Genomic DNA, 26,561 nt, shown 5'->3' with positions numbered 1-26,561 from the left:
AGTTTGACTTGTGTTCAGGTTTTGTTGAACACAAATATATGAATGTGCTTGGCAAGAGCTGTACACTTTGCTGTTCTCCTTCAGTCTTTTCTGGTAATGGATGTATATGATAGACTGGGTTTCCAGTTCACATATGAGTGTTTTTGTATTCCTTGTATATGTACTTGCTGTATGAGATGTATGGATATCTTTTGTGAGTCAGTAAGTGGGGCTACTGCCAAAAATCAATACACAAATCTATGACATGGAATTTACCAAAAAATGATAAAAATTCTCTCACCACATTTTTTTCAAGAGCTTGATCCGCTCTAGAAGTAGCTGAAATAGTGAAAATAAATACCAAAATATCTAAAAGGAGACCCTACCTGTCAGTAGAAAAGGGCATTTGCATGTAACATTTGCTTCAGTTTCTCTGCCTGCTATTTGCATGTTCATCTGCAGAAGTAAAACAAATGAGGTACACTTGATCTTTTCCTCCCAGCTTTCTTTGAGCTGTGGCAAGATGTATCCTATTACATAAAACTGGTTTTCTCTGTTCTAGATACAGCGATCAAACTTGAAATCTTTTTGCAGTGTAATTTTACTGAAACTTGTTCTTCATGGCAATACGATTTTGAATATTAACTCTTTTTATACATTAATCATTTATTATGTGATACATTATATATGTTAAACATTATACATTATATATATTTTAATATATATATTATACAGGATCTATTATCTGTTAATTATAGAGTTAAAGCTCTTGGGGCCTATCACTTTGACTGGAACCAACTGTAACAATTCTGGCATTTTTCACTAAATGTGCCTGGATGCTAGTGAGGTGGATCAAATTAATGCATCATTGAATTTTGTGTATTGAAATGCTGAACCCTAGCACTTCAATAGGTAATGAAATTACTTCCTGTAAAATATAGTCTCTGGTATTCTTAATAGAAATAAATAATTCTATATGTTCATCCTCCATGGGCATTTGTTAAACCTGGCAGAGTTTGACTTCTGATTCATCTGAAGTCAGATTTTGCCAGCAAAGACAAAGGGGCATGCAAGATTCAGCTATTACTTGCAATGTACAAAACTTATCAGCCCAAACTGAGGCACAGGTAGTATTAGTTTTTATACCTGATACGTGCATGCTTATTTCATGTGATGCTCTGTGCACATACAGATTAGACAGGAGCACAGACCAAGGAGAAAACATTTCTGAAAGATATTCTGTTAAAATCATTCCTTTACAGAAAGACAGAAAAAAAATTAGACTACTATCATTTTTAATAAGATAATTACTGAGCACAATTGCACTTTAAACATTTAAAATAAAATTAAATAAGCTGCCAGCTGAGCCAGAGATTGGTGTTAAGGAGACAGATAATTAAGTTACCTTTTATCTCAGGGTTAGCTACAAATATGTCTCCTAATTTCCTCCATCCTCTTTTATTCAATGAACATCTTGCAAGATAACTAATATGGCAAACTTCAGATTACAGAAAGTCCAATATGCTATACCTGTCATGAAAAAACATCAATGTGCATACATAAGGCTGCAGAATCAACTGCAAAGTGGATAACAGGTGATGTCACTGTCTCTGCTAAACTTCATCTTGTTTATTACGTAATATATCTTGATAAGCTTTTTAAAAGGTTCTTACTAAAATTTTGGGGTTTCTAGGAAACGTACCTCATGCAGTGCCTTAGAAAAATTGTATATCTAGCTGTAGTAGCAATTTAGGAATGGATTGTGTGTCCTTCCCTTGGTATTCAGAGTACTAGGCTTAGTACTATGGCTATTAAAAATGAACATAGAGAATTTTGGGAAGATCATAACTCAGGCTAATTAAATCAGTTTTCAGCAGCACACTCAGAGCACCTACAGTTAATACCACTGGCTTCAATTCCATTCTCTTATTGTTTTCAACTTTAAATAATTTTAAAAGTTCAGAATCATTTTTAGAATGAGAAAGCTGTTTGCATATTTCATATACTTTGAAATGTCTTAACTGTTCATAGAAACTGTCCTTTAACTTGCACAGAGAACAGACCTAGAAATAGTAGGTGAGAACTGAAGTGGTTCAGTTGAACTGTAATATCTGCTAACAGATGCGTACGTGCATGTGTGTGTGTGTGTGTGTCTGCTATTCTGTATCAGGTTGTATATGGGCAAGTTTCTGTACATCATCCATACACTTCCAGAGTACTGAGTGATGTCTTGGAAGCAGCAACAACAGGGGTCTTCCTTGTGGGCTATGTTTGCAGTGTAACAATGACTAACAACCTACACCCTGATCACGTGGATGTGCAAGACGCAATAGTGCTCCACTTGCATCCTCCCCCTCTTCTGTAAATGTGGCAGCAGCTCTTCAGTGTCATTCCCTGGCTCATTTCTCTCAGCTACCTAAACATTCATCAGTAGTATCCAGCTAAACAGTAGCTAAGTGTCTTTGTGACACTGAAGTATGTTAAATTCTTTCACTGCAAAGAGGAGAAACCATGCTAAACTTTAAAATCCAGGAAACCCTCTCCTTTGTTTTGTGTCAACCAGTCCTGTGATGAGCAACTCTTGTCTTGCAGTAAGATTTTACAGACTTGCATGATACCACAGGGGTCATGGCATCTGCTTAGTGCTTGGCTCGCAATGTTAACCCTGCTTGTCTCGGGATGAACATTTGGATGCTTGATCTGAATTCTGACAAACTGGAAACCAACTCATGGGCACAAATGGATCTACTGCTATGTACTGCTGCATTTGCCTAACTGCAGGTCCCAAGAGAGCCTGGCTGGAAGTGTTGTGACTTCCATCATAAATTGATGATGTGGCAATTTTTACTGAATAAGTTACCAATAAAGCAGGCTATTTCCTGAATTTGCACACAATATTCATGATGTCATTGAAAATTGGCACATGATGATTTTGCACCACAATGGAGGTACTAAAAACACTTCAGTTATAAAGACTAAAGGCTTCTTATATTTATTTTTTTAAAGAATGATTATGTCCTTTACCAGAGAAAAACCCTAGAATAAAAAGAACTAATGGTTTCTAATATTCCTGAGGTTGGAAAGGTCTTCAGGAAATTATCTTTGTTACTCTTGGGATCTAGAAAATTTTCCCTATCAGTTATAACAAGTTGGCTATAATTTATTGCAGCATAATAGCAGTGTAATGGGGGATCAAAATTTGACCATGATAACAAATTCTCTGTTAAACATCAAGTTTGTCAAATATGTCATGTCATTTTCTTGGCCATGTTCTTTTCTGGATCTTGAGTGTGAATCATATGAAGTGACTGAATTTACATTCTGACAGACACAGACATTACTTGCCCCCTTGACACCAGCAGCTCTGAAATGCAGTTAAGTTCTACTGCATTTTTCATTAGCACTGGCTCTCACAAATTCATGTCTTCTAGTATCAAACAATGATTGAGAGAGAGGGAGAGAGAAAGAGGTCAGATGAAAAGAATCAATTACACTCCATTGTTTTCTTCTTTATGGTATGCCCTTAAATATTAATTCCTCTAATCTTGATCCATGGAAGCCCATTTTTCCTTCCCACAGTGAACATACCAAACCTCTGTAAAGTTTAAATTTAGGCCTGATTATCCCAAGGGATTATCTGCCTTTTCCTTAACAACCATCTGTAGTTTGTATATGTTGAAATAAATGGGAAATGCCACAGGGCAGAATTCTTGGAAGCCCTGAGGAGATCTCTGTAGTTCAGGCTTTACTATTAGAATAGACACAGTTCTGTCTTTGGAGAGTAGGCGGAAGTGATGTCTCCCTGCGAGTAAGGTTTTCACCAGCTGGATGAACCATGGTACAGTAAGGCAACAGTCTCACTGAAAATCTGCTATACCATGCTCAGGGAAGTTGGCTGTAATTTAAATACTTAGTTGCATTCTTTGCTTGGAGGACAGAATATTTTGATGTGGGCAGGGTCAGTCATCAGAAAGTTTAACTAATGTCTCTCATATCATTATCAATGTTTCTTATTTTAGTTATTGGAAGTTAAGACTAGAAAATTGTCTTTTCCAATGTATATTTTCAGATCATTTTCAAATTGTGCTGTAATTAGTTTGATTCATTATTGAATAATGGAGTTTTTGCAATCCTCATATATTCACAAGGCTGCTTGCAGCCTCAATACCCTAAGTTCCTAAAAAGAACATAGTGTGCAACAGCTGCTTTCATGCATATTATCTGCAAATCACTATTCCCATGTTTCTTGTTTCAATATTTATCATATTTCCCAAGAAGGAGAAAGGCCATATTGCTGAAATACCACTTTTAAAATTCTTGTATTTGATAAAAATTGAACAGAAGAGAAGCCATGTTTTCCTTCCAGCTATTGTTTTAGTTTTATTCACCAAAATAAGGCTTATATTCAACATCAAAATAAGCTAGTATATTATTTTACTGGATATTAAAATAATCTAAGGATAAGAGCCATTTCAAAATTTTTGTTTAATTTAATTATAGAGCTAATCTTTTGAACAATGCTGTATTCTGAAGACAATTTTAATAACTCTGTCATTCAAAGATGACACAACACAACTAATGATACAACAGTACCACTATGTCGTGGTTTAACCCCAGCTAGCAACTAAGCACCACACAGCTGCTCACTCACTCCCCCCCCACCCAGTGGGATGGGGGAGAAAATCGGGAAAAGAAGTAAAACCTGTGGGTTGAGATAAGAACAGTTTAATAGAACAGAAAAGAAGAAACTAATAATGATAATGATAACACTAATAAAATGACAACAGTAATAATAGAAGGATTGGAATGTACAAATGATGCGCAGTGCAATTGCTCACCACCCGCGCCGATCGACACCCAGCTAGTCCCCGAGCAGCAATCCCCTGCCCCCACTCCCCCCAGTTTATACACTAGATGTGGCGTCACATGGTATGGAATACCCCGTTGGCCAGTTTGGGTCAGCTGCCCTGGCTGTGTCCCATGCCAACTTCTTGTGCCCCTCCAGCTTTCTTGCTGGCTGGGCATGAGAAGCTGAAAAATCCTTGACTTTAGACTAAACACTACTTAGCAACAACTGAAAACATCAGCGTTCTCAACATTCTTCGCATACTGAACTCAAAACATAGCACCTTACCAGCTACTAGGAAGACAATTAACTGTATCCCACCTGAAGCCAGGACACACTAGAAATGCTGATCTTATCAGCCAGACTGTACTGTGCCTTATCAGCCCACCAATTTCGGCAAGTTCTCAAAAGAACCAACAAAAAACCAACCAAACAAACAAAAAAGAATTGTAATGCTGGGACCTTAGCCAGAATGGCCAGAAACATGCTGCCACCTGAGGTGTAAAAGCTAGAGATACCAAAAAAGAGAAGCCTAAGAGCAAAACAGGCAGTTTAAGTCTGTTCATCATTAATGAGATGGGGAGAGAGGACTGCAGAACCTAAAGGTGTCTGGAAGTTGGTTTGATACTTTAGGGACATACTGGCATTACAAGCTATTTAACATGATCACTCTTAAAAGGCTGATATATGGTCAAATGGAGTCATGGATTATAGCCATAGCCGTGTTATTGCTAGCTAGCAATGTAACTGAAAGATCTGCAGTAGAAAAGGGTATAAAATGGTGATAAAGGAAACATTTTCATGAATTCTTCTTATTCAATTTCAGCCTGAAGCTAAGTGCATTTCCATTATATGGGGGAAAATTATCTTAGGTCAAAGAAAATGTTTAATTCAGCTTTGAATTAATTGTTCCACACAAGAACATTTTCAGTAAAACCAAATTATTAAAATATTAAGGAGATTCAAGTGCCAATATATTGTCAGTGGTACCCTGAGAAAGCTGTTGCACTTTGCATAGGCCACGTAAATATTCATTGCAGATGGCATTGGATTTCCAGTGTATGGTGTCATAGCATGGAGGTATTTTCCTGCCTACTCTGAATCAAACAGGAGAAGTGATTAGAACTTCACTTCTCCGCCTTCAAGGTGAGTGACTGAATTATTATGTTGTTAGGGGCGAGATGGTCACAGAGCCACCTGCTTTACTTTGTTTCACTTATCTGGCTTGTGAATCAAGACTCAGACTGGAAGTATTTCAAAAGCTTGTTCTCATTTCCTAGTTGGCAAAATTATTCTTCAAATCTGACCTGAATGCACTATCAAATGCTTTAAGGGAAAGATGCCTGGAACAGAGGTGCCTCCTTGATTTGATCTTATTTCAAGAGCACGTTATAATCAAAGTAGAAAATGGATTTTGTTACTGCTGTAGCTTCATTAGCCAAGGTACAGGTGAGATGCACGATGTTGACACTTTCCACAGTAGAAATCCAATAATACCAAATCTTTAAGAGGTGTTGAGGTAGAAGATGAAGTTTTATCGTCTTTGTTTAAAGAACACGGTCTGAGCTACTTAGTATAGATGAAAAGAAATGGTTTATGGTTATTGCAAAAGAAACGTATGTCAACTCATTACCTGTAAACAAGCTATTAAGTAGCATAGAAAGTCACATATCAAGACCCGTTCAACTGAAACTCTCCCCAGTTCCAATGCTATTGACAAACATAACCAAAAAAAGAAAATTACAACATCTGACTGATACCTAGTCATTTAATGAGGGAATGACGGTCTTGGGACTTAGAAAATTTAACTGCATGAGTTTTGGCATTTGCAAGCTTGCAAAGTTGTGAGCTTCAGGGACATTTATGATGATTCCTCTGACATTTTCAGGTTTGAAAGGCTGTAACTGCAACATGCTGATCTGCAGAACTGTATTAGGTTGAATTTTCATCTGCTTTAATCATCAGTTCACATCTAGGTATTTCCTGGAAATTGAGAATTCTTGTAACACTATTCCTTGCCTCAACACTTTCTAGAATTCGAGCTAGTCATATACATAATTGTAGAGGATAAGTTAGAGGGTAGGGTGAACTTGATAAAATGCTCTATGTTTTGATATGCTGCTCCAGGTAAAATGTAAAACGCTGATTGGAAATTTTGCAAGTTCTAAAAATCCTTGAACATAATATATTCAAACTCCAGTGGGGGTTTCATAGAAAACTTTATCAGATTTGAAAGAGCTAAATATTTTCTCAGATGATTCTCTGGTGTCGTATAGATTAAACTTGATTATGCAAAAAAGCTGTAAAGAGAAATGCATAAGATGATAATTCCAAATGTGTTTATTGCCACAGTATGGACAAAGAACTAAGCATTCCCATCTGCATGAAATAATATCACCACAGTTACAGTAAAGGCTATCCGACTTGTAGTTGTGGATGATTGTACTCATTTATTATTAAGAAAATTTAAAAATGAAGCATTCATTTTATTTAAATAAAGCCAGGGTCACATTAGATACAAATTCTTTCTTACGAAGATTGTTATGTGACAAAGATGGAACTTAAAGCTTGTTACAGGACACCTCTCTTTTAAGTGAGTGTCTGTATACATCCAGCTCAACTGTAATGAAAACAGTGATGTTGCAAGAAAACATAGTAAGACATGAAGAATTGTGAAGTATGTTGTACAGACTGATAAACTGCAATATCACAGAAACTAGAACACTACAGGCAACCAACTAGTGTAATAAAGAATTATTCAATATTCTATAATAACTGCAGTACAGTACAGTCACTGTGCATTTAAATTATAGCATGGCATAGGTCTTATTAGATGTTGCATCTACCAATCCATTGCCACTATTCCATAAAGTAATTTTGGCTTAAAGGTATTGTTAGATTCAAAGAGCAAATGCTAAACAATAAAAAGTGCATGGGTTATCTTCAAATAAACTAGCAATAGAAACAAAATATATATTTTTATGCACATATATGTGTTTTTAACAATGATAGTTTTAAATGCATAATTTTAACATTTCAGAATATTTCTTCTATATTAATGAAAGGAAAAATTCAAGGAAATAAAAATATATTCCTTGGACAAACAAGACTGGTGAAATCTACAGATACGCATGTTACATTAAATATGCTGGAGCATATTTAACTGTAACTGTTGTAAATTCAGCTTCAGACCTGACTCATTCTATGCATACATCCTGCCAAATATGTGTGATAATCTCTAGTTTATGCCTGTTTGGAAGGAGGGCTCAAAAGTCTTGGGAGGAAAACTTGCATTACTGCTAAGGCTGTAAGTAGTGAAATAGTCTTCAGGAGCAAGGTGCATAAATTGTAGAGTGAAAGGCAGCTCATTGTTCAAAGCTACATCTTGTACAGCAATGCCTCAGAGTTTTGCCTTTTGCTTTTATCATCTCTTTTCCTCTTAACATAAACAGAAAAATGAATCACAGCAGCTAATTTAATGCAGGCTGGGAAATTAAAGTTCTCTTATGTAACTTTTATAATTTTAGTATTCTGAGTAAAGAATAAGGTCTGTACTAAGAATCACTTCCAGAGTAGATAGAACTCTCATATGTTAGATTAAAAGCCAGTCATTGACTGTTGGAGTTGGAGTAACATTTTCTGGATCAGTTACTTCAAAATTACCTACTGTGGAGTTCCTGCAATGGTTCATAAATGATAGCAGAGGGAAGGCAGGTCTTATCTGTAGAATGGGTCTTTGTACATACGTGGTATTTTTCTCTGCTATTTCTACTGAACACTTTAAACTTCATATTTTTCCATGGAAAAATTACAATTCCAGTACAGCCGAGGTATTCAGAATTTGCATTCTGAATTTCCTGACTATTGACCTTCTGATTTTTCAACCTTTGTCTTGCACTGTTATAAAGTGCTATAAGTATAAGTTGTGTTTTACAGAGGCAGTTGAACAATTGCCTGTGCAGAACAGCATACATTGTAAATGAGAGAAACTCAGGGGAATGATTGAAAGTATAGAAACTGAGAAGTAGAGGAGTTCAAGAGGTACAGCAGGAGATGAAATTTTGACTCAAAATAAAATAGAGAATTGGTATGAAAATGACACAAAAAAGCATCCAAAGAAATCTTTAAAGAAAACTAAGTGAAGGGTGAGTCTTGAAACAAAGTGCAGACCAACATACAGACCTTGGGAGAACTGTAGAAAGTCTCAAAGAGATCAGTCAGACTCTAACACAGGAAAGTAGAAGTCATGAGGACATCTGAGGTGGTGATAGTATTAGTAAAGGAAATTGAAAGGGGAAGATACTGGCCTGCGGCAAGGTAAGAGACAAGCAAACTCAAGTTAGGTAAAAAAATTATCATGTATTTTAAAAGTCCATATCTATCCTTATCTATTTTCTGTAAATTCTGTTCAAACCCTATTCCTGATATTTCTTAATGGGATAGTAAATCACCTCCCTGTTGGTGAGACACACCCCTTGAGAGGTTCCACAGTTGAAAAGGCGGGAAAGGAAAAAGAGAATATTTGTGCAGTACCATCAGAAAAATCATGATATTTCCTACTCTGTTTAGAGCTTGACTTTCTGGACTCATGTGATTTTGTTTGAAACCCTCATCCTAAACTTTTTAAAGAAAGTTTCTAACTCCCTATTTGCAATGACAGTTGTAAACATGAAAAAAGAAGGAATACATGAACTCAAATCACTTGCAAGTCATGGACCCTCACTGCTAGTTATGAATGTTAATAACAACATTGATAAGAGGCTTAAAATGTATTAATAACAAAATTCTCTGCAGTTATTGAAGACAGGACAATAAATAATAAGCTTAAGTTGCAGTAAGGGGTAAATAGGTTGATATTAGAAAAATATTTTAAAATATGAGAATAGTCAATGATTAAAACCGGTTACTTGGGAGGCTGTGGAAAATCTGTCATAAGCAATTTGTTGACATAGATTAGATAAAGCCAAGTCAGTCATGACAGACATTTAATGTGACCCTGCCTCAAAGCTTTTGAGTGGACTACATGACCTCTTGATGTTCACTCCCACCCTACAATTCCGTTATTCTTAAAACAAGCATTTTTCCTAACAGTATTCTCATTTTTCAAACCTTTATTTACTGCTGAATTCCTACAGCCTTGTTGGTTTCATAAGAAACTCTTGTGTTTTATTATGCAAGCAAATTCTGACAGAAGAGACTTTGAAACTAATGTGCTCCAAATATGCCGTCAGTGTTTGGAAATGTTGTGAGTCTTGTAGAAACTGGCTGCTGATCCTCCAGGTATTTTTATTCAGGTACCACGTTACTATATAAAACATAACAAAAAATTAGGCCAGCTTCTGCTCTGAAACATCTGCACCCACAACGGGTTTTCAGTGAATCGCTGGGAGTTACACATATTTAATCACAGGAAGATTTTGGTTCATAGGTGGAAATTATTGCTTATTGCTACTTACAAATAAAACTCAGTAAATTCCCTGGAATTTTTATAATACAGATTAAAAGAATTTAATTATATAATATTTAATATACCTTAGCAAAATAGAATGTCCAGATTAAACTTTATGCCTATAATGACTGAGTGCTTATTCAGATAAAAGGGTGATGCCATTATTATTGGATCACACTTGGTACTCAGGGAATCATTCAAGATTTTAACAGTTTATCTGAAAGTGAACGTTGGCTTAGGTTTTCTGTGAAAGAAAACCTGAGCCCACGAGATACCTTATTTATCTATTGACTACAAGAGATACCTAGTTATTGTTTTATCTATTGATTAGGAGGTAGGAGAACTATGATTACCAAAGATCATTTGTGTTTGCTTCTCAATGTTTATGAGCAATGCCAAGAAATTGGAGATTTCAGAGATTTACCTTGAAATATTCTGTATAATATTTGTGGGAAATGTATGAAATGTAAGAAGTAGTTCCCTGTTCCAACATGCCTTGACTGGTAGCTATGCTTATTACAAGTAGTCACATCAGCAGATACAGGTAATTCACCAAGAACGTTATCCACAAATTTATGCCTATAAATCTCTGAGCAGATGACAATTTCTTCAGATTTATTTATTGCTTTAGTGTCTCTTCCAGTCTCTTACTTTTGCAATCATTGGTTTTATAGGTTGATTATGGAGGGTCCCTGAATTTGTGGTATTTGCTAACTATGAGAGTCATGAGTGGTCGGTCAGTCATGGGATCTTGCTGCTTCTTCACATTAGATGAGTTTACAGACATCTCCAGAAAAAAATGCCTATACAGGCAGAGTTCATTTCCAAGAAATTTATGCATACAACTTTGGAATTTGATTTCTGGGATTACTGATGTCAGTAAAAATCATTCTCATGAATCAAAAAGATAAGGAACAGGAATCATGGGCAAATTACTACCACTGTTATTTTCAGAATAGCTACCCCATGCTGGCTATAATTCATATGTAAGGCATTTTGGACTATTTAATGTGGCATAACATACTCTTGCTATTGTCTCCTATAAGAATGACATTAAACTTGTCTACTCATATAGACTCTTAGTCTTCCATTAGTGATATTGAAGAAGCAACCAATTAGCTAGATTCCCTCTGCACACATTTAAGAGAGTGTTTTCTAACTAGAGAGAACACTTTAGTCCTTTATGAGGTTGTGGCATTGCCAAGTCTGATAACAATTATCGTACCTAGCAAAGCCAGGCAGCCTTTTGACCTGGGAAGTCGAGCAACAAGATGCTCTTATAGTTTTGTGAAGCTGGTAATGACTGCTGTTCATTCCTTTTCAGATCTCCTTTCTCTGCATTACTAACACAGTAACATTCTGGAAATGACATGTCATTTCTAGCTTTTAATTACTATTTCACAATTATGTTTTATAAAGATAACTCTATCTCCGCTTGTCCTTTTCTTTCAGATTTCATGATCACTTCTGGCTGAGTGCTCCAGAAACCCTGCGATTTTTTAGAAACTTACCCTTTGACCTTTTTATATATGATGGAAAAGCTTTGTTTTTGCTTCTGGTTAAAATCTGGGATAGGGATCACCAAAAATAGATTTCTGTATATGTCAGTTTTTAAACAACAGGAAAAAGCAAATGTTCATGCCATCATCATATATATAATATTTCCCATAGCTCAACTTAGTAAGACTAAAACCGACAACAGAAAAAACCCTCAACATTAAAACTAAAAATTGGGGTTGACACTCATGAACTCATGCAATTGTACCTTTGTTTCTTACTTTTCAATAGGGTGAATTAAGGACAAAATGTCAACCTGAATTCTTACCAATAAATCTAAATCTCTGTGGTTTTGTGGAGTCAAGTCATTAATTGAATACATTTGTGATTTTAATAGCAGGGTAATCCATAATCATTCTTTTATGTAGAGCATTAAAAGAGAATGCTTTTTGCTACCTCTAGATTAGCAGATTGAATTACATCCTATGGAATATGAAGGAGAAAGTGTTCCAGAAAGAAGCCAAAAGTCTAAAACCATGAGGGAACGTTATTTCCATCAAGCTTTAATGCTTCACTGCTGCTTGTTACATTTAATAACACCTACTTGGTAAGATTTTAAGTTTTTGGCTACCTGGATATCTGTCAAGATGATAAATTGGAAATTGTAGAATTGGATAACATTGCATCAATCCTAATATACCATTTTCTCCATGAAAACAAACACGAAAAAGTAAGCTTTTTCCTTTTCGCAAACTGTAAGGATGAAACTTCATTAAGTGTCTTTAGAGTGTAGATCAGTTTCTGCAAAAGAATGATGCAGTTGAGTAGTACAAAATCATGCAAGTCTGCATCTCACTCATATGGAGCTTGACCAAAGCCAGTGGGAACACTTACATAAGTAATGGATGCACAACTTACCTGATACAATAATAGATTTTATACATAGCATAAATTTTTCTTTTGTTGCAGCTATTCTTGGCTACAGTCACAGCTGTAGCCACTGTTGATGGGATGTGAGGTGGGGTCTTTTTCTGACCTCAGTCATGTCCTATCTCAGTTACATTTTAATAATGCACTGTACTCTTCTAAAGAACTCTGTTTGGCTCTCTGCACATAGCCTTCTAACTATAGGAATTTTCAAGCTATGCTCACTCACCTGTGAATCAGTCTACTCTGAAGAGTGCATATGTTTCAATTTACAGAGTGATATAAACTAGAAGAGCAGGAGGTTTAGAGAGCCCTTCTCTCAGCATTGACAGCTGGGATGGATGGACCCTCATAAGATTGAAAAGATAACAATGAATAATAAGTTAATCATAGAATCATAAAAATAATAAGTTTGGCAGAAACATCTCTAAGTCATCTAGTTTAACTCTCCACTCTCCAAGGACCTTATTTCTTCCTCCCATCCTAGTTCTGTTTCCTTTAGCTTTCATCTTGAATGGACGACAAACATGAAATGTAAGGGCCGTAACCTAGTCTGAAATAAAGCACAAAAAAACCCATCACTCTTAATCCCATGAACAAAACCCAATGAGTTTAACAGAACATCATTAAAATTCATAGGTATATAATGTAAGTTAAAATTCATAGCCACATAATGTAAAATATATAAATATCATGTTTATAAACACAAGAAATTCCCATCAAATTGCACATAGTGTATCTAAACTATTGATAAGAGAATATGAGGGATAGGAAAAGAAACTCATGATGTGGTGGCCACCTCATTCTGCCACAGTCCATGAGGACTCTGGTTCTGATTCTCTACTCCCAACTCTTTCAGAAGTTTAACAAATTTCTAAAAAAATGCATAAATAAGAATAAAATAGAGTTGTGATGGAAGTGATTTTCCATCCCTGCAAACTGAAAGTATCCCTACCTCATAAGGAAATTAGCACCATTTGTGCTAATACTGGAATGCTGAACATCCAGTACTCACAGCACTCAGGTGTGATAGCTGACCCTTAATCGTCTAATTCAAGGAAAGAGAATCTGTCTTCCCCATCACAGAAGAGAGTCCAGACACCTAATTATTGAGTATTCGCAGATGATTTTCTCACATTATCACATAAAGGAGCAGGTTCACTTGGTATAATAGTTCCCTGTACCAAATAACTTGTAGTTTACTGTACCAAAGGAAAATTTAAATTGTTTCTTGCCTCGGGGCATGTTGTTATGAATAATAGTTTTTTGCTCACCTTGGTCAGTGTACAGTGACCCATCAACATGTGTAGCATTAAGAAGGTACGGAACTTTGTTGTGTCCTAACAAGAATGTGATGTGTTCAATGATGTGAAGACTGTTGGTTATTGTTCTCGGAAAATATCCAAATACATTAATCATTGCTACATGGGTTTAAAATTACTTAGTGCAGCTAATACTTAAGCCATGAAAGACAGGAAATGCAGCTTGCTTTCAAATAGCAGAACTGAGGAATATACTACAGTGTTGAAATACATGAAAATGAATCTGTCATTACTAAGGATTCCTAAGTGAAAAACGACAGGAAGTAATAAAATGTGCTTTAAAAAATGTTGGAATACCATCAAATTACCAAGTAGATATTCACAGTTAATCAAATTAATAGGTTTTGGATTTCTAATGTTTTCTTTCTGTATGAGTCCATTGAGGTGTAAGTCGTGGTTGCATATACTATAGATTCATGTTCCAAATGTGGGCAGCTGTAAAACTGAATTATCGTTCATGGGAGATGACAACATTTTTGATATGTCGTCTTATTCTGAAAAGCAAATTAAAGTCAATATTTGGAAGTGATTAGGTAATAGTTATTCAGAAAAATTTCTGGTTGGAAAAAAATTGAAATGTTTCATCTTAATAGTTTGGGGTTTTTATCTGAGCTATATTTTGCAGCTTTCCATTTTAAATTTCTGGTGCATAAGACTCTAGTCTTTGTGGAGTGCAAGTTAATTCTCGAGGCAGGCACTCTATTCTGTTCTGCTGCTCCATATAAGTACTGAGATTTTTTTTCTCAGCAAGTATTTGTGAACAAAGACAATATGAGGGTAGAAATATGAAAAAAGAAAAAGACCCATGTTTAACTTATACAGGCACCTTACACATAATACATTTTTTTAGATTTTTCATTGTGCAGTCTTGGTAAATAAAGCAAAAAATGTAGTGCCTTCAGAATTGATATGTCAAGTCATTTAGGGTGTATCTTAGGATGTTAACATCTGTGCCTTGCACTGACTTCACCTGCAAGTGTTTCCTTATGGTTTTCTTTATGATTGAAAGCAATATTCTGTGTGAATGAAAATCATGTCTTTGATGTTTGAGGTACTAATTTTTCTTAAATTTCAGGGATGCCCCCTCCTTAACTCATGACCTGTGGCAAACCCTAAAAATATTAGAACTATTCAAAAAAATTCATCAAAATATTTTAAAATGGGAACCAAAATAAAGCACAGATTCCCTTCCTTTACTGTGCACTGAATATGGACTTTAGAGGAATTCAAAACCTGCTTGTATGCTTTTCACATCAGAAACAATTCCTTTCAGGAAACTGTTTCATCTTTTCCCTAAAAATGTGGGTTTGATTTGTCGATACAAAAGCTTGGTAGCTGGAAAGATTCAACAGAAAGGGTTTTGTGGTTTCCATGGATCTTCTGCGTAAATGCTTTTCGATTTTAAATGGCCCTCTGGGTTTGTCACTGAATACTTCTCGTAGACCAAGAAGATTTAATAATCAAAATGATATTATTTTTATTTAGTGTGTGGTTTCTTCATGTCTTAAACACCACAGTTTGTTCTCTCACTTTGCCTGAGGATACATCTTGCTCTAGCTGTGTGATTAGATTTTAGATACATGCAGTTGAAAATAAACCCAATTACCTAAATAGATGGAAGGTAGTAGTAAATTGTGATTAGCACATAATTGTGAAACCAGAGATGCAGAAGCCTGAAACACTAACTCTGTTAAATTTTGGGGATGTAGCACCTAATCTTTAACAATATTTTAAAGATGGGGGGTTTGTTACCTCATTGGTAAAATCCTCAGAAGCAGTAAGAATGCTTTAATACTTTGAAGTTTTAATATTTAAAAGCCAATGGAGTTACCTCCGTATGTTATCTGTACACAGACATTATAAATATGTCCTGACTATTGTTGGTGGGTATCATTTAAGAATATTCATAGGATATGCTGACCAAATCTAGGTAAAGAGATTAAATTTACCATTGTTCTGTAAACTTCATAAGAAAGCACTTTACAAGGACATATGAATATATTAAATATGAATCTATAAATATTAAAAATATATATGTTACCCAGTGGCCAGAACATGTACAATTTTAAAGTACTTCTGAGAGTACTCCGTATAACAGTAACCACCCAATCACTTATGTGACAGAAACCAGCTGATGCATTCATCAGTTTTACATACAGTTATGTGTGAAGCTGTAATTTTCATTTTCATCGAAGAAATGCAATTTTTTTTTTTGGCAGAAATGGCAGATTTCATGGGGCAACATTAGATTTCCTAAACACATTATTTTAATGGCCTGTATCAATCAAACGGGCTTTATAAGATGCTTGAAATGTTTCAGGGCCAGCAGAAGAGATAAAAATGCTTTTTAGCTTGTTGGAGCTGTGCTTTCTTGCTACTGTTTTCTCTCTGTAAGTAGTAACACCAACATTCATCATTCAAGAATCAGTAAACTAAAGTAAAAATTGTGGTATTAGTGTAAAAAACAGGACATTTTTTGAAACCAGTGAATTTAAGCTTCCTGTTTGTCTGCTAGTTTTTGAACCGATAAAGTTCACATTTTTCACATTTTGCCTATAATTATCTGTCATGGAAAAATGGAAATTTATTCTTATTTATATTATGATCTCCTTAAAGAAACATTTTTTTAAGTATGTGACTGTCATTGAGGCTTTCACTGTCTAATAACTTGGCTAGTCAACCTGACGTGGATAAAGATCATTAAGCTCCTGTAAGTTTCACATGACTAGATGGGCAGGTGAATAACAAAGATGAATATCTCAACATAAGGGATGGCTGAAATGATACAGAGATGGCATAACTATGGGAAAGATCTCAAGAGGACCTTGTACCTTTTCAGACACCAAAGACAATCATAAGACAAAATCTGTAGGAAATCAGATTTCAGTTGTTTCTGTGCCCACATAGAAGTTCAGTAGAGAAAGCTGAGATTCTTTATCACCTGCACTCTGGAACAGGAGCTTAATATCGTATCAAAATATACAAGGCTTGCAAAAAAATGTGCAAATTAACAATGTAGTTCTTGTGGAAATTCACTTCTCTGAAGTATTTCTTGTATTTTTCTCTTTCTTCTAAACAATTTCAGCTCCCTCTGGCACTATGGGCAAAGATCTTGCCCTTTATATAAGATCATTGATTTATATAAGAGAAAAAGGAAGAGAAGACATAAATTTAGGAGAAGAGAATTAACATGTCCTCCCTAGAGATATTTCCCAGGAGTTCCTGTATTCTCTTTTCATTGTCTGTTTGCACACATCTGTCATGAATGCTCAGCTGAGCAAATCTAAGAACAAGCTACCTGGGTCTACCAGTAAAGTCCCTATCTTCATGACATTGATTGCTTGGTCATTAATATCTCCTGGATCATTCTGTGCATGTACAGCGAAAGAACTTAACAGAAAATAAAACTAAGAGTATTATTCTCTGGAAAATGGACAGTTTCACATATTACTTGTGAAACTTATGCAATCAAAGATATTCAGCTCTAACTTGGCAATATAGTTCATAATAAAAAATAAGGTCTCAGAATATCTCTTTTTAATACAACAAATAGATTTCATACCTAAAACCAAAGATATACCATGTAGTGAATAAATAAGCTCTGAATAAACTCTCCAAAGGTTCTCCTCCTGTGAAAGCTGAAAATAGTGTATTTTCAGGTGATGTAAAAATTACAAAGCAAGGACTTGACTGGTCCATTTGAAATTTTAAAAAATTACTGCAGAAGAAAAAACATTCTTCTTGACAAAAAAAATGTTGTCTACAAAGCAAGTAAGTGTCAAACTTAACAATGCATGAAACACAGGGTGATTCAGGGAGCTGTGTTGGTGACTGCCATAGTAAAATATGGGATTGACATAAATTCCTTTAAAAAAAAAAAAAAATTTTCAAAATTTAGTCATAGGAGAACATAGACCAGAACCCCCTGTCAGTGACTTTCACAGTTGATCCAAATTAAAATATATTTCCTCCTGCTAGTCATTCCATCTGGTTCCTTTGGCAGGCTTAGTGAATTATTACATCAAGTAAAACCAAAGAAATCCATATTTTCTATTTAAAATTCAAGGTGATTCTACTGACAGTCATAAAACATTGATACTAATATAATGTGAATCAAGTATTAAATATGTGACAATATAAGGGTACAGCACTTATTATCACTATCTTTTCATGCTTTACTTTTCATTTCACTTTCATATAATATAAAATAGTATTGTCATATATAGGCTGTTATCAGAATTGCTCATCTTGATGAGGGTTGATAGGTTAATGGTTCTCTTCTCCCCTTTGAAAGGCAGAAGGACATCCTGATGGTAATTGACTTTCTAAAGGTGTACTGCAATGCTCAGTGAAGCAGTTGTGTTTGATTCAGTAGGCTGGAACTGCAAAATGATTTCAGGTAACAGCTCTACGCCAGAGTAGTCAAATGCCTGGAAAAATGAGGTAGCAATGAATTGCTCCAAACGAGAGTATCAGCCATTTTACTACTAGAAATTAACTGTGGAAACAGAATTGAAAGGCCTGTTGTGTTCCCTAGGGATACAATGATTGTGCAAATAGAAAATACTCAAAGCATGAGTATTATTTCTCCTCCTATTTTTTCTCTCCAAGCATTAACATAAACAGTTTTCTCTCTATGAGCTCCATGCTCTTTTTTAGCTTTTAAAAATATAGATTCTTTAAGAAATACTAATGAATATTTTTTTTTCTCATCAACATGCTGCTTAATATTTTACTTGCTTCTTTCCTTCAGAAGTACATTTAGCATGAGTACCTCCTTACCCTGACTTAAGTTATTTATTCATTAAGCCTGAGCAGGAATAGAAGTCAATAGAGCTAAACTGCAGCATGGAATGCACTGTAAGAATCATCTCTCTCTTTGATTTCCAACAGCCCCCAAGGCATTCTCCAATAAAATAGAAAAAAAAAAGGCAAGGTCTCTCTTGCTTCTTAGCTACATTGGCTCTTCAAGTTGGTCTAGCTCACCAAGAGACAATCCAGTTATCTCTATGTAAATGAAACCCCCTTGTCTTTCTTCTGATTTTTCTCTAAACATTTTTTTGAGTTCTTGATTTCTTTTTTTTTTTTTTTTGTATAGGCATTTTTGTTTCTCTGTCCTCACTGCTGGCTCAGACTGTCTTACAGGGTCACAGTAAAGCAAATTGCAGCTGGACTGCCAGCCTGTAAATTCCTTTTCATCTGCCAAATACCAAAGTAGATGTAATGGCTACACTAGCCATGAAGGTTGATAACCAGGGAAGTTGAATAGAAATAGCTTCAGCACATCCTCTTGGCTTCCTCCGCTAGCAGGGCCTAAATTCTCACACTACCTGACTGGCAGTGCATGAGACATCATCTGACATAGATGGAAAGGAAGAGAAACTCAGTTATGAGTATCTAGTGCAGTGGGCTCACATGAGAAAGGCAAGTCTTTTTGAAGCCGTATGATAGGTGAGGTTTCATATCTTCTGACACTGACTAACATTCTCCCACTTTATTGCCCCGGTTCCCATATTATGAGACTCTAAGGGCAGATCCAGCAAAGTATTTAAATTCCTATTTCATGGCCAATTTTAATAAAAAATTAGGGCCTAGTTTTGTCAAATGGAGGCCTGGACATCTTAAGTTGAGCAAACAAATCTGCAGAGACTTTTCTTAATGGTTTTGTCATTCATCTCTCTCTATTTTAGTCTCTGCCTCTAAATGGAGAAGACTATACATATTCTCACAAGGACATTATGAAGATTAATTAATTAATGTTTGTGAAGCTCTTAATTTGCAGTAAGATCTAGAAAGGAGGGATATATATAAAAAAGAATAACTACCTGTCCAGTGATCCTTGTTCCTTCCATGCTGAATGAGTGAAATATCTTATGGAAAAAATAAAATGGTCTGTGAACAGGCAGTTAAAAAGAATAACAATATTGCCACATAAAGGCGCTAAACAGAGTTTTCACACAACTCAATTCTGCTGTTACTTACCTTTTAGAGTTTGACTTGCCATATTAAAGTTTAGTTTAGCATTATTAGTAGATGATTTTTCCTTTTTGTGTGTGTGTATTCTCCATGTTTATATTCTACTTTGCAGACAGGGAAAAAGCACTTAAGAAATACAGGCTATTTCTCTTCAGCAAGGCCATGAAGCAAAACTAACATGGTATTTGTAAACATATTCATAAGTCAAGACTATCTGGGAATAGGATTCAAAATGATGATTTTTTTTTTCTTAAACGGAAAGTATATTTTCAAAATCCCATCATTTCTACAAAGTCTTCTTTTTATTTTATCAAAATTCTCAGGAAAAAAGACCATGAAATTATGTGATCCATGAAAAATTCAGGAAGAATAATTTGAAAATCAGACTCATAAATTCAGCTTTCTACAGAGCAGCTACTTATCTGTCTGCCTGCCTGCCGGGTACTTGAACTGTGGCATCTGGTTAGCTCAGAAGTTAATGACCATTTTCTATATGGATTATTTTCACAAAGATGTTAAAATCAGATCCCAGCTCAAGGAAAAATAAAGGGGAAAGTCATCTTGCTGTGACTCCTCTTTTATTTTCATGTTTATTTTGCAAGTGACTAATAGATTGACATCTCTTCCTATATGAACTGTGCCCTAGAAGTAAGTGGAGCTAAAGAGGTGAATCTTTTTTTGTACTGAGGAAGAAGAAAGATATTAATGTTTCACTGGTATCTTTATATATCTAACGTGTACCTTTCTAGACTTGTGCATGTGGAGAGGAATACTTTTAAATATACATACATTTTAATCAAGTAGTGTCTACAATAAAGACTATTTGAAGCTATTAAGTCACTTCCTGATACATCGCCATTCTGCCAACCTCTGCAGAAAAAATCTTAAAATCAGCCTGGCATTACACACACAAAGCCAAGGTCTGGTCCTTCTTGGAAGAATTTATTCCAGAGCCAAGGTTCTTAATCTGGAAACAATTTTGGGCTAGAGAATAGCCAGACACTCAAGCAAGAAACTCATCACTGGGTAGAACTTTCCTTTTACTTGCTGACTTACTGAGTAATATTTATGGAAATAAACTTAGAAGAATATATGGTATGTTAAGTTAGCAGAATGGATGCTGCCTGCAGGCTATTGCAGTCATTCTTGCTGACATTATCCTGTTTCTATCAGATTGGCTATGTAGCTCCCAGTATTTTGTGGTGGGGTTTGCCTTACAAGAGGAGTTCTTGCTGAAAGGAAGCTGGAGAACAGTAAGCCATGATGTCAACAGAGGGACATCACCTCAAGCAGTGTCTGATGCTCTGTTGGGGGCAGGGGTGTTTATGTCAGTGCATGTAATAAAAAATATTGTATTTACTGGTCTCAGGCAGCTGCAGCAGGAACTTAGGGGTTCCCTCTAATGTTCAGTGAGCATGATTCATCCCCCCACAAATTACTGCACATCATTTGAGCGTGTCTGCATAGGCTGGTTTTCAGACCAGAGGTGTTGCCTATACTGCAGCTAAGAGGTGCGAGTGCAGCATGCTGAGGCCTACCAGGCTAGCTTTAATCTAATTAGCTTGCATAACAATGTTAGTGAAGATGTGATAGAATGAGCTTCAGTAAATAAATGTATGCTGATGTGAAAGCCTGCTAGGAATCATCAGGACATCCCTGGGTGGCCAGCAACAACAATGTACAAATTTTAAAAACTCTTCCCAAGGGCTAGTGAAGCAACAGCTTGGCAATTGCTTCAAAGCCCCAAATCATCCCACAGATAGTTTACAATTAGTAATAGTAAACTAAAAAAATAGTAAAACAATTTTAAAATGTTATATAAATTAACTGCTTGTCAAAATAAAATTTGAGCTGGAAAAAAGTTTTAATTTCCTCCCTGTGGTTTCCCAGTCTTTAAAGATTTGCATGCGCGGCTGTCTTGACTACAGCCAGTCCTTCCGTGTTAGCTGGTTCCATCGTAACAGCCACATCTGTCAGAGCAGGGTCCTTCTGTCTTTTTACTGCTCCCTACAAAGTTTCATTACTGGTAGCCTGAGTATGACTGTTTGTGTTCTTGAATGGTAGAAGAGTAACACAAGTAGATGAAATTGGCTCTGGGTGCTGAGTTACTACATATTCTTTTGTGAAGAGGAGACAGCCCGCTGGCTTAATGAGATAAATTAGAAAACTAACTCAGAAGTAGAAAAGGTAATTGGAAGAAAAAAGCTGGTTACAGAACCAGTGGATATAGACCTTGAAAGCTTTAAAACCAAAAGATAGTCATGAGAGGAAGTAGTAAATGGAAGTTAGGCAAACAGTGTAGGAAAAAGATTGATCATTATTTTCAAAATAAGAAAATATATGGGGCGGGGGTGGTGGAATATGGTTGAAAACATGTACACTTGCTCAATCTACAAGGTTCATCCTTCTGGTACTGCTTTATTATATTGTTCTGCGAATGAGCATTACTGGACAGGAACATCACCCCTTGCTTTTGCTCTTGTATGGCTGAAAGACACAGAAAGTTGGCTGCAGCAGCAAAAGCAGCAGAACCCAGCATCTCTCCAGTTACAACCCTTACATTGAGACCACTTTAACTGGTCTGGAAAATCTACTCTGTGTACATGCCCAGGCAGTGCTATACAAAATACCAGTGGAAGTTAGTATTAGGGCGCACAGGGAATAGCACACATGGGCTCCTCCTCCACAAATCAGGCTTTGTAGGGAGTAACAGGCAGACAGTCATTGACAAGGCTTAGTGAATACTGGGAGGGAACCACCTTAACTAGGGGATTCTTCCTTCTTGCTCCTGCTCGAACTCATGGAGAGGCAATCGTGTTTCTTGGGCTTAGAGACAAACTCCTGGATGCTGTGATTTGCCCTGTCCCTTCATTTACAGTAATAGAGAGGTGTCTTGTGTTTAAACATAGGATGGGAATTAAGAAGTCCCGTTCTGAAACAGATTTTCTGCATGACCTTGAACACTTAATCTCTCCTTGCTTGTTCTCTCATCTGTACAACAGGGATAATAATGTTTATTGACCACACAGGGGGCTGTAAGGCTAAATTAATTAATGTTATAAAGCACTTTGATTCTCTTATATAAAAAGTTTTTGGGAAGTATGAAGCATAGCTATTTATTATCTGCATTTTCTTCACTTTTTATTCATTCCCTATCAATTCTACTTCAGCTTTTTCTTCAAAATTATTTGTCCTAATCGTTTCATCTGGGTGAAAAAGAAGAAATTGATAAAAACTAATGATTGCATAGAAACTAATGTTTCAAAAGACTGGTCTAAATTTCTTAATTTTAAGTGTACTTCCTCACAACTAACATTTATATGGATCTTCTTGAACAATGTTTCTTCACTTTGGTGACTTTCCAGTGTGGTCTTTTCTTCTTTATATACTATTTAAGGTATCCATGAGCTCACACAAATGGGCAGGAGTATGTGCTTCTGCTCTTGCCATTTAACTTCAATTTCTTTGATTATATTTTCTGTTTGTTCTATTTTAACTCCATTCCTCTCTTGCTGACTTTTCTTCTATTTGGCAGACTTTTTTTCCCTTCACCTTTTAAGAATCCCAAACCCACCAATGAAGAATCATTTGTATACACTGTCATTTTCTATTTGCTATTTTACTGGGTTTTTTTCCAATGAGACAGGGCAGGCAGTGTGCTGTGCTGGATATCAGTACAGTGCACCTCAGGTACACTGAAACCATTTGACTTCACCTTATGTCATTTCTAGAATGTATTTTCTTTCTCTTAGCAATGAGCCAGGACAGGAATTTGGCTAGATTTTGCCACATTTCTTAAGCGCTGTACAGCTAAGGGCTTCCAGAACATCTGATGCTACTGTTGTAGTGTTCAGCAGCTTGCTGAAAGTGCGAGATATGAAGTAGATTATCTAACACCCAAATACTGGCTTGTCTGAGACTTTAGATAAGGATATGATTTAAATATATGTATCCAATCTGTAAAAAGTGATGGCACTGCAAAAAATGAAATTATAGGCTGCATTGTAGGTAAATTCTATGGTGTAATCACTTCAGATGAGTTTGAAGTGCAGTTTCCTATACTTGCTTCTGTATTCCTATTTTTCTGCTCCTTACTATTTCTTACATAATTTGGGATTAACTTTTCTATGCCTCCTTGCTTACCCTAGTCCCTTCCTGAATTTCAAAAATGTCACTGAACATGTCTTTGTTAAAAGTAATAATAAGCTATGAAGCTAGCTTATTCAACATGCTCAAGTCAAAAGATATGTACAATCATTAAACTTCAGGGAATGAGTGGATTTTGTAAGGAGGCAGCTTGTTCATTGGAATTTGTTGAGCTCTACAGAATAAGACAAGTTTGAAGAAAAAATATATACTTAATGACTTTGAAGTTATAAAATCTGAAGTGCTTTTTGATGAATGTGGAGGATGATTTTCTCTGCTCTGTTTACAGCTTAGACAATTAGGACAAAGATTGACTGTAAATGTTAACATGAAATTTTCTGAGGCCTGGCCTCTAATTCTGCTTCGAAAGGAGGTGGGGAAAAGAGGTTAAGAAATGCTAACACTAATTCTGGGTTTGATTTACTATAACTCTGTTTCTGTAAAAATCCTGCCTTGCAATGACTGTGAAATTTCCCAATATTTGTAACACAGTATAGAAAACTAGTGGCCAGATTCTGGTCAGAAGTGTCCCACACATTACCAGGTTCCTCTTAGTCCTGATAATCAACATAATAGCAGTGATTGGGAAGCGTCTGTGGCTTGAAAGGAAACTAACTTTGTCTTTTCCCTGTTGTCACTGAGCAGCATTCCCTCCAGCTGTAACCTCACATGCACAGGTCTGGTGCTCTCCACCTCAGAGACCGCAGCAGTGGAAGTGCTGTGCTCCCTGCATAATTTTGTGTTTTGCTTATATAAATGGAAAATGTGATGATGGTTTATTTTGCTGAATTTGGACATAGGAGTGCAGGACACCAACTGCAGTGAGACATCCCCTAGGACTTTAATGTAGCCTAATGATAGTACCTTGGGATGACTGCTGCTTCCAAGTAGTTCAGTGGCATTTAACTGGTTAAAAGGGTGTGAATCTATGTGCTTTCAGTCTTCAAATACAAGTCTTTACAGAAAGATTAACGCTTCGGTTAACACTCTCCTGGATATTTGTGAGATCTCACTGAAGTCTTAGAGGGCCTCACATTTTAATGCATTTGCAAGGCTGGCTATTGAATGAGTGAAGAAAAGTGTGGTATATGCAAAGGGATGTTTAATCCTCCTGATTTCTCCAGATTGCTCCTCTCTGCAGAAAAAAAAAACATTTTGTCAAGGAGACCGCCTCTTTTCTGTTTGCCTAACTGAACTCCATTTCTTTTGTCATCCAGGAGTTAGGAAAATGTTTCTGTAATTTCTCTGAATTTCCCTGGGAACATTTTCAGGTTAAAGTGAATACAGCTGCTTTGTCTGAATATTTTTAATTTATAATGCTTACATATTTAATAACTATTAAATATAAATATCTAGGTGAGTGGAATAACTTTATTTTGGATTTAGGTTCTTTCATTAGACAAGGTTTTGTTCTTTATGTGACTGCAACAGTAACTACATTTACTAAAGACATAAATCAAGAGATTGTTAAAAGTGGGTCCATATAAATAGTAAATATTAAGCTTTCTGCTGTTTGCTTCATAAAATACAGTGTTTATTGTGACAATACTTCGTTCTTTACTTTTCTGGTTTTAGGGACATGTTTAACGTTTCAGCAATATTGTATACTCAAGATACTTCAAGAAGGTACAATTATTTTAAAAGCAGTATTCAACTACAAGTCAGGCAAATTAAAACATCAGTTATTTTCTCTCAACAGATTTTACCTGATTAGTGGTGGAGTTCCTTTTATTATATGTGGGATTACAGCAGCAACCAATATCAATAATTATGGGATTGAAGGCAATGCACCATAGTAAGTATAAACTATTATCATAAAACTTTAAGGAAAACATACTCTTTTTCTTATGCCAATAAATGTAACTGACTTCATAAAGGGTAAAGACATGCCATTTGGGATGACATTTATTATGAAATTTTATTAATTAATAGCTATGGCAGAGCAATGTCTTAATCTGGGGCTTGCTGCTTCACCTCTATCAATTTGACTCCATTACGGTCAATAGAATCACTTTTCATTTACAGAATTACTCCTCATTTACATCTGAATAAGTGAAAGGATATTAAAAATACCTAATAGATAGCATATTTAATGGAGCTACTAATGAATTAAATACTTTCAATTCATTCTCTACCTTGAATTGATATCCTTCAGGTCACTTATTTAAAGTAATTTACAAATAATTATGTGAAAAAAGGACAAGTAAAAATCCTTCCTCTGCCTTCTCTACCCCCACCCCTCCCTTAAAAAACAATTATTTTGGATTTTCACCACCTGGAAATGTTCGTCACAACATCTTGCAATCCCGACATAGCCCTCTAGTGTACTAGTGTATTAGTGTTCAGTATACCTCCACAAGCTATCCGGGCATCATATTGTTATTAATTCTTGACATGAAACATGAGATATCAATAAAGT

The 26,561-nt window shown here is 35.8% G+C and overlaps 1 protein-coding gene across 2 annotated transcripts in view; it reads left to right on the top strand.

Moving 5' to 3' along the window:
- Positions 1–26,561, top strand: part of LOC128147067 (adhesion G protein-coupled receptor A3-like) — a 315,407-nt gene that overhangs the window by 281,661 nt on the left and 7,185 nt on the right. For both annotated transcript variants that reach the window (XM_052799271.1, XM_052799270.1), the window contains exon 18: positions 25,842–25,937. In XM_052799271.1, the coding sequence (XP_052655231.1) occupies positions 25,842–25,937 (96 nt within the window). The remainder of the gene's footprint in view (positions 1–25,841; positions 25,938–26,561) is intronic.

The sequence above is a fragment of the Harpia harpyja genome, chromosome 10, assembly GCF_026419915.1.
Source record: "Harpia harpyja isolate bHarHar1 chromosome 10, bHarHar1 primary haplotype, whole genome shotgun sequence".
In the NCBI taxonomy this organism is placed as follows: Eukaryota; Metazoa; Chordata; class Aves; order Accipitriformes; family Accipitridae; genus Harpia; species Harpia harpyja.
The sequence above is the reverse complement of the archived record's forward strand: the minus strand, read 5'-3'. Positions and strand labels throughout refer to the sequence as shown.